Source organism: Mastigoproctus giganteus, chromosome 6 (assembly GCF_048544385.1).
Source record: "Mastigoproctus giganteus isolate SK-2022 chromosome 6, ASM4854438v1, whole genome shotgun sequence".
NCBI classification, from domain to species: Eukaryota; Metazoa; Arthropoda; class Arachnida; order Uropygi; family Thelyphonidae; genus Mastigoproctus; species Mastigoproctus giganteus.
In genome coordinates, this window is record NC_143580.1 from 119242598 (window position 1) to 119257652 (window position 15055).

Consider the following 15055-nt stretch of genomic DNA (forward strand, 5'->3'; position numbering starts at 1 on the left):
TGAAAACCCCAAACACGAGAAGTATTAGAGCCTATAGTACTTAGTACCATGCTTGAGTTGGAGGTTGAGAAGATGAAAAAAGATACTTGTTGACATTAGACTTGAACTTCTGTGGACTGTAATTTTTTTCAGGAAATACGTATGAAGGAAGGCTGTTCCAGGAAATGGCATTTGAATGAATAAACAAGAAAGATGAAAAGTTGGTTCAATAAGTTTGAAATTGGACAGTAAATGGATGTTAGCTGGTGGAAGCACGTGCTCGGATTGTTTTGAAAGAGAGAGCAGGAATTATAGAAGCCAATTCAGAAGAACAGTGCCCATGGAAGTATCGGTAGAAAAGGCATGCAACAGAAAGAGAACGTCTATAAGACAGAGAGTGGAGAGACTGTTAGAGAGGAGTCATTAATTAACCTAACTGCCCTCGTCTGAATGGAATCTAGAAGCCTGAGAGAGGTTTTGGGGGCCCCACCCCAGATGTGGGAACAATATTCCATGGTAGGGCGGATTTGCGATTTGTACAGAGTGAACAGCTGTTTGGAAGAAAAGATGGGATTCTTCCTCTTAGCATTAGCATTAGTAGAGGCATTTGATGCAAGAAAGCAAGCTTATGCAGCATCAGCCAAAAAAAAAAAATAAATAAATAAATAAAGAAATAAAAAATAACCACTTCCACTTCACCCCTCTGTTCGTTCGAAATACCTGTCCAGCTGAGCCTTAAACTTATTTAGGCTATCAACTTCCACGACAAGGGATGGAAATCTGTTCCACCAACCAACCACCCGCTGGCTAAAGGCAAATTTCCTCACGTCTATCCTACATCTGTCTTTCCTCAATTTGAATTTATGCCCTCTCAGGTGATTATTCTGAGCAAGAGGAAGAATCCCATCAGCATTGAGCATGCTCAAACCATTCAAGGCTTTATACACCTCTATCACATCACGTCGCTGGTGCCTAGTCCCCAGACACTGTAATTTGCAAAACTTAAGCCTTTCTTCGTAAGAGCACCCCTTTGTTCCATTCACTAATCTTGTTGCCCTTCTCTGTACTCGTTTCAGCATCTCTACATCCTTCTTGAAATGAGGCCTCCAGACCTGTATACAGTACTCTAGGTGTGGCCTGACCAATGCCTTATACAAGGGAATAGTCACCTCCTTATCCCTGCTAGAAAAATTCCTATATATCATCGACAATACTCCATGAGCTACTCTTACAGCCCGTCTGCACTTCTCAGAAAACTTCATATCTGCCTGCACAACCACCCCCAGGTCCCTTTCATTCTCTACCATTGTCAGTGTAGTACGACAGAGTTGATACGTTGCTCTGGTGTTGCGGTTTCCCATATGTAGTACTTTACATTTGTCAATGTTAAACTTCATTTGCCACCTCTCAGCCCATCTGCTCAACCTTTCCAGATCCTGTTGCAGTAGCATAGTGTCAGTAGTGTCCTTGACAACCCTGCCAACCTTCGTATCGTCTGCAAACTTGGACATTAAGCTTGATATACCATCATTAATATCATTTATAAATACAGAAAACAATAATGGACCCAATACTGAACCCTGAGGGACTCCAATAATAACATTAGTCCACGATGAGCAGTGTCCATTGATTACCACTCTGTCTTCTCCCCTTCAACCACCCCTTTATCCATAGCAGCAATTTGCCTCCAATGCCACACTGCTCCAATTTGTGCAGCAGTCTTCCATGTGCAACAGTATCAAAAGCCTTTCTAAGATCCAAGTACATAATATCAAAGTTATTCCCTGCATCCAGTTCTCTTGTGACTGCATCATAGTATCCAATCAAATTGATCAGGCAAGACTTCCCCTTAACAAAACCATGCTGTGTCTGAGCTATAACTGAAGTCTTGTCTATATGATCCTGCAGTGCTTCTTTAACCAGTGCCTCCATTAATTTTCGGGAAACAGAAGTTAAACTAACAGGTCTATAATTACTTGTGTCGCCCTTTGACCCTCCTTTGTGAATTGGGGTCACATTTGCACATCTCCAGTCCATGGGTACTTCCCCTGAGTCCAAGGAAGCTCTCATAATTATGGCTAAGGGTTTGCTTACTTCCTTTGCTGCCTCCTTTAATATAACTGGATAGATCCCATCCACCCCAGGTGCCTTTCTTGTATTTATCTTCAACAATTTCTCCTCCACTTTACTCTCAGTTATTACAAGATTCTCTAGCTTACTGCCAGAGTTGAATACACTTCTAGCATTCCCCTTGCTGAATAACTCCTCATGTGTGAATGTCGATGCAAAATATTCATTTAGTGTTAGCTACCTGAGCAGGATCATCAACAGTTGACCCATCGATATCAAGTGGACCAATCTGATCATTCCCTTCCTTCTAAAGTTTACATAAGTAAAGAACTCTTTGCTGTTTTTCTTTGCATCCCTTGCCAAAGATTTCTTGTAATCTGCCTTCGCCTGCCTAACCTCCTTTGTAACTTGGTTACAGACCAACTTGTTTCTATCATAGGCTTCTGTGTCATGTGTTAATCTGTATGTATCCCATGCATTTTTCTTCTCTGCCATATGTCTCATTAGTTCATCTGACATCCACTTAGGCCTAAACCTTGAACAATATTTCTTAGTTGGTATGTAAAGCCTAGTAGCTTCCAAGATAAGTTCTTTGAATGCTTCCCATTTTGAATTTGCTGTTGGTAACATCATCAGTTGGTCCCACTATATAGAATTTAAATACTGTCTCAGTCCATCGTAGTCACCTTTATGAAAGCAATAACCCTTCCCTTTACCCCTAATGGTAGTTACCTCTTTGAGTAAATCCCACTTCAGTAGACTGTGATCACTGCCACCTAGTGGTTCATTTACCTGCAGATTTTTAATGCTTGAAGAATCACTACTGATAATCAAATCAAGAGTATTACTCCCTCTAGTTGCCTCTCAAACATGCTGATGTAGAAAACAATCATCCAATAAATCCACAAAAGTGTTGCTAGTGTGTGAGTGACCAGCCCCGAAATTCCAGTCAATATCTGGGAAATTAAAATCCCCCATTATAAGACTCTCTGATTTACTGGCCCACTCTATTTCCCTGTACAGTTTCTTATTATACTGATCAGAGTCATTAGGCCTACAGCACACTCCTACTCTCAATTTTGATCTCCCAGTGCTTATGTCACACCAAACTGACTCGACACTGCACTGTCCAGCAATGTAGACTGGATTCACTTCCTTGGATTTTATGTATTTCTTAACTAATAGCATAACCCCTCCTTCCTTCCTATTCTGTCTATCCTTTCTGTAGACATTGTACTCCCCAAATTCCAGTTCTTCATTCCTTATATCTGTGTGACACCACGTCTCTGAAATTCCCACAATATCTGCCTTTGATGTTTTGAGCAATACCTCAAATTCATCAAATTTATTTACTAAACTCCTAGCATTGGTGTACATGCAAGTATACATGCACCTGTTCTTTTTCTTAGCTACCCTAACACAACCCATGTGTTTACTTGTACCCCAATGATTCCCAGCAGTCTCTGAAATATCCTGCATCTTATTTTCCAGGCTGTGGCTCATTCCAATAGAAGCAGTGCAAGAATCACTTTCACCTCTGCCAGTGGCTACTGTTACTCTTGCTCAGATAATACACACACACACACACACATGAAGGAAGCACAAATAGAAATTGAGGAAGGACAGTTGTAGAATAGATGTGCAGAAGTCAACTTTTAGCCAGCTGGTGGTTGACTGCTAGAACAAACTTCCATCTGATATAGAAGTTGATAACTTAAATAAATTCACAGAGGGACTAGACAAACTATTGGAGTGTATGAATAGGTGAAATGGGGGTGATATCTACTTTTTTTTTTATTTATTTATGTATTGTGTATAATATATTTTTAATCTGTATAAGCTTGCTTTCTTGTATTATTTGCCACTGCTAATGCACTACCCTGAGTAACATTCAGTGGCATTCGATAGCATTATATTGGGCCTGCCTGTGAGTTTCAGCTCTACCATGGAAACTGGCTATCTATGGAAAGTTAAATGCATTATGGCCACCACGTTAATGTCCAGACCTCCAATTTAACTATCTGTAGAAAATTATATTCATCCAGCAAGACAGTAGGTCCATCCTCCTCTCCATACCCCACCAGAAACTTTTGTACTACTGTTTTTTTTTTTTGTTTTGTTTCAGTGGTGGCAAAAGTTAACTTTGAAAGATTCAAACCAACTACAATGACACTCAACCATGAAACCTCTAGTAATTTGCCTAAGCTCTGCCATGTGGCCTATTATGCATTTCCTTGATACTTTTATAACTATTTTTACAACTATTCATTAATAATATCAAGATGTCTGAATACCTTTTGAGTATTCAGACATCCCTCAAACCTTAGCGTATGACAATTAATTTATTCTGTGTAGCTGTTGTTTTTATAAACGTGTATATATTTCAATGATTCAAAAAGAATTTTAGCAACTTAAGTGAAATGAAGTACAACACCAAATAATCAAAATAGCTTTATGAAGAATGGTTAACTAGTCAAATACCTCCATCTTCTTATATCTTAGCAAATATTCAATAATTGGACTGTATGAATTTACACTCCACTTCAACAGATAACTAGACTGTTCTTTACCATCTGACTCACTTTTAATCATCACAGGGGCAGCAAGACCTACATTTTCAGGGAAAATAAGTAGCTTCAGTCATAAGGCTCAGAAGCATTTACATGCAGCTCAGAAACATTTAGTCCTACTGTGATGATAAATGATAATATTTATCATTAACATAATTAAATAAGGATTTAAAAGGATTGTTTAATATTTAAGCCAAAGTGTTTCTGAATATAAAACATAACTTTTAGATTATTAATCATCATGATTTAATTATTTTAACACAGGTCATTTTCATTCCAATATGAAATAATTTTAATCAATTTCATAAATCTGTTCAAAAAATATGATAAAAAACCATATACATCAGTCTGCTTTTAGTGAATCTATTTTATCAGGAGGAAAGGAAAGAGTGAACTACAATGTACAAGCCCTCAATTTGATTAATTTATTTTTATTTTTGAATGACTACAAAATAATTTATCATTCTAAAGCCTTGTTACTTGATATCTTTCAACCTCTTGATGCTTCATTTCATACAAAAAAAGGAGCTTAACTCTGTTTCTCTTACTCTTTCTACCTATCATTTAGTAAATAAAATCTGGCATTAAAAATGGTCTGTATTGAGAAGAAACATCATTAAAAATAGTGCAAAAATCAAACTTCTTACTACACTAATGTCCAAAAGTCAATTTTTTTAATTTTAAAAAAAATTAATCATTTTTTTAATTAAAAATTTAATTAATTAAAAAAATTAAAAAATTGAATTAAGACATGTTCTCGATGGTATCCTATCAAATCTTTTGTAGAGTATTATTATAACATTCAGTTATACTGAGCAAAAAGAAATATGGCTTTAATTTTATGAATCATAATTACAAGATCATAACCATTCAAAATTAAATAAAGGGCTAGTTCTATATATTTAGTACGGTTATTAGTAGGCAATATGATCACTCCTAACAGACAAATCTTTGACAACATGCTGTCATACTGATTACAAGGCCTTGTAATAAATCCCACTCTCCTACAAGAGCAGAGCTTAGTACATTCAGGAGGAGATACACATACCATATCCCCAAATTCATCTCCCTAAAGCATTCCACATTCTAGACAGGGCCATGTTAACACTACGGCCAAACTGGCCATGGCAGGAAGCCTCACACGAAGAGGGGCCTAATTTTCAGTGTAAATATTTTCTAAAGTAGTGATAAATATTTCTAATAATAATAATAAGCCAAGAAAACATGTAATATAAAAGCATTCTCAAACTAAAAACTTGTTAAGTGTTTAAATTTTATTCTCATACCTTTTTATTGTACAATAAATAAGTTAAGTTTCTGTTAAAATTATTTTTATTATTACTTTATTTTTCCAAGTCAAAAAACATAAAACATTTTTGACTTCTTAGTTTACATTTTAATAAAGGAATTATTATTCACAATATAAATATAAAATCCTACGTAGTATTTGTATTTATATATATGTGTGTAATATATATATATTAAATGGGCATCAAATTTAAATATGGCCGGGGGCCTATTTCATCCTTAATCCGGCCCTGATTCTAGACATGTTCAGTTAGATTTAGTCTGCAGATCTGATTGGACAATCTATGCCAAAGAATATCTGACTTTCATTGACCAGCTCATCCCTATATGAAGGAGAATTATCATCCATGAAAATGAATACTGAGCTCAACACATCTCTGCCAAGTGTCACATAGCACCAAAATATGGCCGGGGGCCTATTTCATCCTTAATTCTGCCCTGATTCTAGACATGTTCAGTTAGATTCAGTCTGCAGATCTGATTGGACAGTCTATGCCAAAGAATATCTGACTTTCATTGACCAGCTCATCCCTATATGAGGGAGCATTATCATCCATGAAAATGAATACTGAGCTCAATGCACCTCTGCAAAGTGTCACATAGCACCCATATATAATTTCAAGATATACACAAGAGCATGCAGATAGCTGTCTTCCAAAGCAAGAAATCTATTGGGATGAGGTTAAAGGTCCTTGGGAATGGGGCATTCTCTCTGAAAGTGCTGGGATGGGGAAATAACCCTGCCTTGAAAATTTATTGTACTAATTGCACCTTTAGTACAATATCTCTTCTGCATCCACTGTGACAATATAGTGGTTTAGTTAGTTATTTTGGTTTTTAGGAGCATTAGCAACTAAGGCCATATTGCTCCGGGGATATGCAGTGGTCATTCCCTGACCTTTCTGTATCCTCCGTATTTGGTGGTCACGGGCTCGAACCCCGGTCTAATCAAGAAGCGTGTGCTACGCACTGCTGCTCCTGCCCCCCCTGGCTACAGAGGCGTCACACTATAGTGGATTTGCTATGCATCATAGGCAGGAGGAATATTAAATACATATTCATTTATTGCCACTCAAGAATCACATGCGTAGTCAAAATATCCCCCAATACCACAGCAGGATGGGTTTCCTTGCATCATATATGAGACAAAATAAAGCATTATATATAAAAATAATAATAATCATTACTCAATCTTGGTAAACTTTTATTTCTGAAAAAAAAAAAAAATAAAAAAATAAAAAAAATAATCATAATCATTTCATTTAAGTGTTCCAAAATAGTACATTTGATTGATTTAAAGTCTGCACATTTAATTGATTTAAAGTCTTCACATTTATTAAGCCATATACATCAATGATAGATTAGTGTAATTCCATCATTAATAAAAAAACAAAAAAAAAAATTATCACATTACTCCATCTACAATATATACTTCCAAGGTATCAAAGGTAAGTGATCAAGGAAGCAAAACAAAAAAAAAAAAAAAAAACTATTTATTCAAACTACTTACTTCCATAAGACCAAATGGAAGTTTGTTACAACAATCAATTACTTACTCTGTACTGAAAGTTTATGAATATCTTGAAACCACACTATTCTCTATATACATAAAAATTATCCATACATGAAAGGTTTGAAATAGTATAATTCAAAACGTTAATTTGCCATCTAGGAATTTCTGGTGTATATTAAAATTGAATACATAGTTTGGTACAGCAAATTAGTATCGACCATATGACTAATACTAATTTCACTAATATTTTCCCTTTATTTGACCTATACTATTTAATCGCACCATTGTTCTATGCCAAACGAAGGACAAATATTAGTGAAATTAGTAGTCGTATGGTGCAAGGAAGCCCAAGGATTTCGCTGTACCAGACAAAAAAATAAATAAATAAAATACACAAACAAACAAATCACCCACTTGACTCCCTCCTCACATAGTTTGCTATCCAACTGACATTTGAATCTCCCCAAAGCCCTCAGCCTCAAACACAGGCAATTTATTACAATAAGCAACACTCACTAGATAAAAGAAAACATCCTGCAATTCAAAATAAACCTCTTCCCCCATAATTTGAATTCAATTCATGGTCCTAGTTCTGGAATCATAACGGAAATTTCTCCCCCATTCATTTTACTTGCTTTACCTAGTTACCAAACCTCTGCAGTACACATATTAAAAGTCTCTCCTCACATGGACATTAATTTATCAAACTCACTTGCTACTCAAGACAGGGTGGCAAGTGAGTACTTTACCCAACTTTGAATCCTTTCACAGTGTGAGATGTCTTTCTTTGAGTTCAGTCTCCATACTTACCATTAGTAGTGGCAAATGATGCAAGAAAGCAAGCTTACTTGCAAAATTACATCAGCCAACATTTCTCCTGCCCATCTCTGCTAACACTTTGTCTAGTTGTTCCTTCAATTTATACACAGTACCAACCTCTACTACACAAGATGGGAATTTGTTCAAACGATCAACCACCCCACCTACATTCAGGAAAATTTCCTCACATCTACTCTTCAACCATCCTGCCTCAATTTGAATTTATGTCCCCCCCCCAAATGGGTAGTGTGACACAGGATGGATTCCGTCAGCATTGGGCTTCCTCAATCCATTCAAAGCCACCTCAATCAGATTTTCTCACAGGTGCCTAAGACTCCAGATGCTGCAGTTTGCAGAACTGAAGCCTTTCTTGATAAGACCATCCTTTTGTTTCCCTCACCAATCTTATTGCCCTTCTGTTCACCTGTTCTAGTAGATCTACATCCTGTCTAAAACAAGGCCTCCAGACTTTTATGCAGTACTCAAGGTGAGGTACAATGGGATAACCACCATCTTATCCCTGATAGCAAAATTAATAAATATCATAGACAAAACTTCATGAGCTGTCATGGCAGCCTGTCTGCACTGCTCCAAGAACTTCATATCTGACTGCACAGTTACTCACAGGTCTTTTTCATTCTATACTAACCTCGGTTTGGTGCCACTTAGTTGATAGATTAATCTAGGATTGCTGCTCCTTATAAGAAGTACCTTGTATTTGCCAATATTAAACTTCAATTTCCACTTCTTGGCCCATCTGCCTAATCTGTGTAGATCTTGTTGCTGCATACCCTGAGTACTGTGATTAACCACCATGCCAACCTTCATATCATCTGCAAACTTAGACTTTAAGCCTGACATGCCTATGTCAATAAATCCAGAAAATAACAAGCCTAGTACTGAACCCTGGGGAAATCTGCTAATAACGTTAGTCCAAGAAGAGCAGTGCCATTGATAATCACTCTGTCTTCTTCCACTCAACCATCCCTTTATCTATACCAGTGACTTGCCCTTAATTTCACACTGCTCCAATTTGTGAAAAAGTATCAGAAGCTTTTCTGAAATCCAAGTATATACTATCAAAATTATTTTTTGCATCCAGTTCCTTTGTTACTGCATTTCTATCCAGATGGTACTGTGTTACTTTAACCAGTGACTCCATTCTTTTCTCTGGAACAGAAGTCAAGCTAACAGGTCTGTAATTACTGATGTCACCCCTCGATAATTGGGGGCACATTTGCACATCTCCAGTCCACAGGGACCCCCCACCCCAAATTCAAAGATGCTCTATAATCATGGCTAAAGGTTTACTTACCTCTTTTTCTTACCTTGTAATACTGTGTTATAGTCTGGAAAAGAAATTGTTAATACTAAATGTACAAAAGGCACCCACTCCAGGTGTCTTTTTTACATTTAATATCAACAATTTCTCTTCAAGACTTGAACACAGTATTCCAAGTGCTTCTTTACAACTGTTTTATACAGTGGAATTATGACATTCCTCTTTCTACAAGCAAATATCAGATAAATCATCAACAGGACCCAATGTGCCTTCCTTGCTACAAGTTTACACTGTTCAGAGAACCTCATGTCTGAACATATTGTAACTCCCAAATCCTTTTCTTCCTCCACTGTTTTAAATTCAACCCTACTAAGTGTATAAGTTATTTTGTGACTGCCATATTCCCTCTTAGGCACAATATGGCCTAAGTAGCCCTTGTACCAGAAATAACCATACCAATACCAATATCCCCCCTTCCTCAAGTGTAAGAACTCATATTTTGCTGCTTTAAAACATAGCCACTACTTTTCTGACCCCTCCCCCCAAAGTCTATCTGTCATTCTGAAGAAGTGCTGCCTGGTGATGATCATTAACTACTCTGCCATCTTGATATCATCTGCAAATTTTAACATCCTTGTATCCCTGCATCAATTGTCATTTAAGAAAATCAAAAACAAGAAAATAAAATTAGTACTGATCCTTGGAGATCTCCACTTCTTATGTTGGCTCAGTATGAAGAGTATCCATTATCACAACCCACTGCCTCCCACCCTACAGCCACCCTGCAATCCATCTTAGAATCTTATCCATAATCTCAACAGCTTATACAGTAACTTCTCATGTGGGACTAAGTCAAATGCTTTGCTAAAATAAAATAAAAAATAAATAAATAATAAAAAAAAAAACTATTTAAATTATTTTCTACATGTAACTCATGAGTGATTACAAAACAGCTTACTAGGTTGGTTGAGCTTACCATGCTGTGTTTCCTTCATAATTCCATTTCTATCTAAATGGTCCTATAACACATTCTTGAATTCTCCCTACCAGTGAAGTCAGACTGACAGTTGGTAGTTACCTACTTCACTCTTAGACCCACCTTTATGTATTGAATTGGCACTTCTCCAAAATAGGAAACTTCAAGTCCAGTGATGCCCTCATAATTAAACATAATGACCCCTTGTGATTAACCTCGGATCATAATGTGTTTCAATGTTTTATTCAAAATGTTCTTGGAACATTTTGAATAAAACATTGAAACTTAAACCTTAAAGTTAAAAAGGTTTAAAAAACCTTTTAACTTTAAGGTTTAAACTTATACTTTAAAGTTAAAAATACATACATGTTACTGTAAATAGTTCTAAAAGTTTTTTAAATGTCTTTTGCTCTACTAATATTTTAATTGTAAGTAATGATATTAAGAGAAGGAGATCTGAGACAGGAGCATAGCTACCGTATAGCAAAAGTAGGCAAAGACTAGGAGACCTAGTGAATTAAGGGTCCTACTTCACCAGGGCCCATAGACAGATGCAAGTAGGGGCTGCCCCTACTACGCTAGGGCCTATAGACAGATGCAACACGTAATGAAAATATTTTTCCACTGACCTCTTCAACAATGTGATACATCTAGAATAAGGAAGGAATTCTTATATCTTATTGCCAAAACATAACAAACCCAGGCGGCGGCAGTCTTTATTTTGCTTTTACAAATGCAACTTTGTATAGTGATCATCATACCATATGATGTTTGGGATTCCCCAACTTGACAGGTGGGATAGGCCCCACGTATATGAACATTTAGCCATATACGCTGGTCAAAAGTTGTTAGTTGATTAATTTCAATTCAAGTTTGTTCAAGTTTAAGTCATTATCAAAACAGAAACTGACATAAAAAATTTGTTTATTATTGCTATTTGTATTTAAAATAAAGTTTAAAATTAAATTAATAAAATTTTTAGTTAAAAGTGAATGAAAAGAAAAAGGGAAAGAGTGGAGCACAAAAAAAAAAAAAAGAAAAATGAATAAAGCAAAAGAACAAGTAGTCAATAAATTACCTAAATTAGATCATTTCTTTACAAAACATAGTAATGAATTATGTCCAGAGGAAAGGTAAAGAAAAGACCAGTATTGAATCAGAAAATGTAGAAAAGAATGCTGCTGGTGTAAATATATCTGCGGATCATTTAAATCAAGCAGGGCCATCAAACGAAAACAATTCAACAATCATAGATATGCCTTTGTCGGAAATTAGTATTGAACACACTGCACCATTTATTCCCTCAAGCAATCTGGGAGAATACATGGACATCAACATTTCTGACGAAACAAAAAGAAACATCAGTTTGTCACCTCAGAGACCTAAAGGACCATTTCTAAGGGATCCTGAACAACCAAATAGAAGTTTTAGTGACATGTACTACTATTCTACTTCAATGTATGGTCCTATTCCTCATTTGAGGCTGTGCTACTCACGAATTTTAGATGCTGCATATTGCCAACCATGCTGGCTGTTTTCAAATATTAAAAAGTCAGTGGCATTCTGGACTATGAGATTGACAAAAATCTATCTTTTCGGATCAAAACTCGCAACGTTTCTCAACGTATCGAGGCATGTGCTATACATGAAATGTGGCAAAGGAATGCAACAATTAATAAAGATCTTGAGGATCAAGTAGGATACAGATCCTCATTTTGGAAAATGGTACTAGAGAACAGTTATTTCAGATAACACTTATGTTGGAAATTCTTCAGAATTTCACAGTCATTGGGAAGGATTTTCAGAAGATTACAACAGCAATTTTTTTATCGCAAGTCCATTTACTTTCCTACTATGATGATGTAATGAAACAAATTATTAATAAGCCATCTGGTTCAGTAACTTATTTAAACCCCACTATCCAAAATGAGTTAATAGAATGTTTAGGTACCAAATTAACAAAAGAATTAACACTCAAAATTAATTCAGCACCATTCTATTCACTAAGTTTAGATACTACTCAAGATCTCACAAAAAAAGATCAATTAAATGTTAGTGTACGACATGTTCACATAATTTGCAATGAAAATGAAAAATCCAAAAATTTTGAAATTTGTGAAATGTTTTTAGGATTCTATGACATGAATGATCATTCAGCAGAAATGATGACATATAATATAATGAAAATATTACACAAAGTAAATATTCCCATTGAAAAATGTTATGGCCAGGGATATGATGGAGCTAATGCCATGAGTGGTAATTTATAATGGTGTGCAGTCACGCATTAAAAGGATCCAATCAAATGCAGAGTACATTCATTGTGCAAGTCACAATTTAAATTTAGTTATTAATGACAGCCAAAATTGTTGTAATAACATTTCATCATTTTTCGACGTTCTTCAAAATTTGTATAATTTTTTTGGAAATAGTACAAAAAGATGGGATTTTTTTCTAAATTTACTGGGGAATATGAAGTTACATTAAAAAACTCAACCCTACTCATTGGTCTGGTAGAGTAGAGTCTCTAACAGCTGTGAATGTTCATCCTGTGGATATTATAAAAGTTTTGACAGAAATTAATCTTAAATCAACTAAAAAAAGCAGACCGCGATAAAGAATAATGAAGCAAATAATGACATTTGATTTTATTTTCATTTGTATATTTTTGAATAACGTGATGTGCAAAATTAATTATGCTTCAAAAACTCTACAGAAACATGATATAGACCTTGATGAATGTACTTCTGTATTGGATCGAGCGAGTAAAAATTTACAAAACATTTGAAATTCATACAAACAAATTAAATACGAATCTAATTGTCAAGGAGTAGATCCGAAATATGAAGACAAACGACAACATAGAACTAAAAGACAGTACGATGAATTTAGCTTCAGGTTTTTTGTTTGATAATAGAAATCAGTTTTTTTTTAAAATCAGTAAAAAACACGTTTTAGACAAAATTATAATACATATTAAAAATAGTTTTAAAAGTATGAAGTTAGTAAAAAATTATTTTGTAATACTAGAACCAAAAAAAATATGTAAAATTCTGATATATTAAGCGAGTTTGTTTGTTTGTTATTTGGTTTTTTTAGGAGCATTAGCAACTAAGGCCATATTGCTCCGGGAATATGCGGTGGTCATTCCCTTGACCTTTCCGCATCCTCCGTATTTGGCGGTGACGGGCTCGAACCATTAAGCGAGTGTGAAAATCTCATAAAAAGTATTCATCTGTGCTCTCTCCCCAACTGCCGATTCAATATTGTAATTTAATCATTCACACTTATTAAACAAGATTTATCAGCAGACATGTCTATAAGATGATTTTTTATTTGTTAGTTTCAAAATATAGTGCCCTAGAAAGTAACTTTGCAGAAATTTTTAGTTTATGTTATTTTTTTCCTTGCGCTGCCTCTCCCAAAAGATCATTTAGTAAAATACGAATAATAAAAGATTATAAAGAAATGCTATTGCTCAGAGTAGACTGTGCAATCTTGCAATACTGGCTATTGAGCATAAATATGCCAGTAAAATGGATTTAAGATATTATTAATGATTTCGCAAATGTAAAAGCACGAAAAGTAACGTTTTAACTTTTTTCATAAATTTATTAGTTAAGTATGATTTTTTTTATGTTTGTCAAATTTTATTTAATAAGTAGTATCATATTGTAATATTAATTTACATATTTTTAATGTTTGTAAAATTATAAAAAAATCGTAAATAAAATACATATGTTATTAAAATGTTTCAACATTTTTTTTTTATATTACACCTAATTAAAATTTATTTTAATAAAAATAAGGGGCTCGAAATAATTTCTTGCCTAACGGCCCAAAAACTTGGCTATGTACTTGTTAATTAAATCCTCAGGATCTAAACACTGATCTTGAGGATTTAATTAACAAGTACAGGGCAATGTGGAAACAAGGTCACTAAGGACTGAAAGTGAAAGTGTTTGCAATTCTGCTCAGACAATATAGGGGTGGGAACTTGTCAATCAATTCAGACCTGGAATACTATGTAAGGCTCATGGGGTATCATTATTCTAAGCACGGTCTGTGCTTGTTAACAATAGAGATTTGCTGATGCTATTGAAGCAGTGTTGTGGATGGGTCAAAAAGCTGCTAATTAGAGGAGAGAGATAAACAGATTAATAGTAGTCACAGGCAGAGGTGTAAGTGATTCGTTCAGTGTATCTCATCTCATCTAATTCCTTTAGAGTCCTATGCTTCCTGAACTGAAGCTCATCTGCACATAATATCACTAATTTTGAATTTTAAATCTTTTACTGATCCTTAGCCAAAATCCTCCACATGCCAAGTCATGTATAGAGGACCATGTTATCACCCCTGCCCCAGGGAAGCAAATCTCCACTATCTAGAACAGATTTATACTCTGAATTTTCTAACTTCATGCACTAACAAAACTTCTAATAGCTTCGAAATCAATGCATTCCAACAACTTTACAATTCATAAACTCACAATATATTTTTGTATTTTTCTATTTTATCATTTTTTAATACAATTTTCT

General features: G+C 35.1%; 1 protein-coding gene across 1 annotated transcript in view; it reads right to left on the minus strand.

The window, feature by feature from the left end:
- LOC150084536 (protein amalgam-like) overlaps window positions 1-15055 on the minus strand; it is a 350510-nt gene that overhangs the window by 38524 nt on the left and 296931 nt on the right. The window contains exon 7 of the mRNA XM_090376474.1: window positions 4531-4658. Within this exon, the coding sequence (XP_090232600.1) occupies window positions 4531-4658 (128 nt within the window). The remainder of the gene's footprint in view (window positions 1-4530; window positions 4659-15055) is intronic.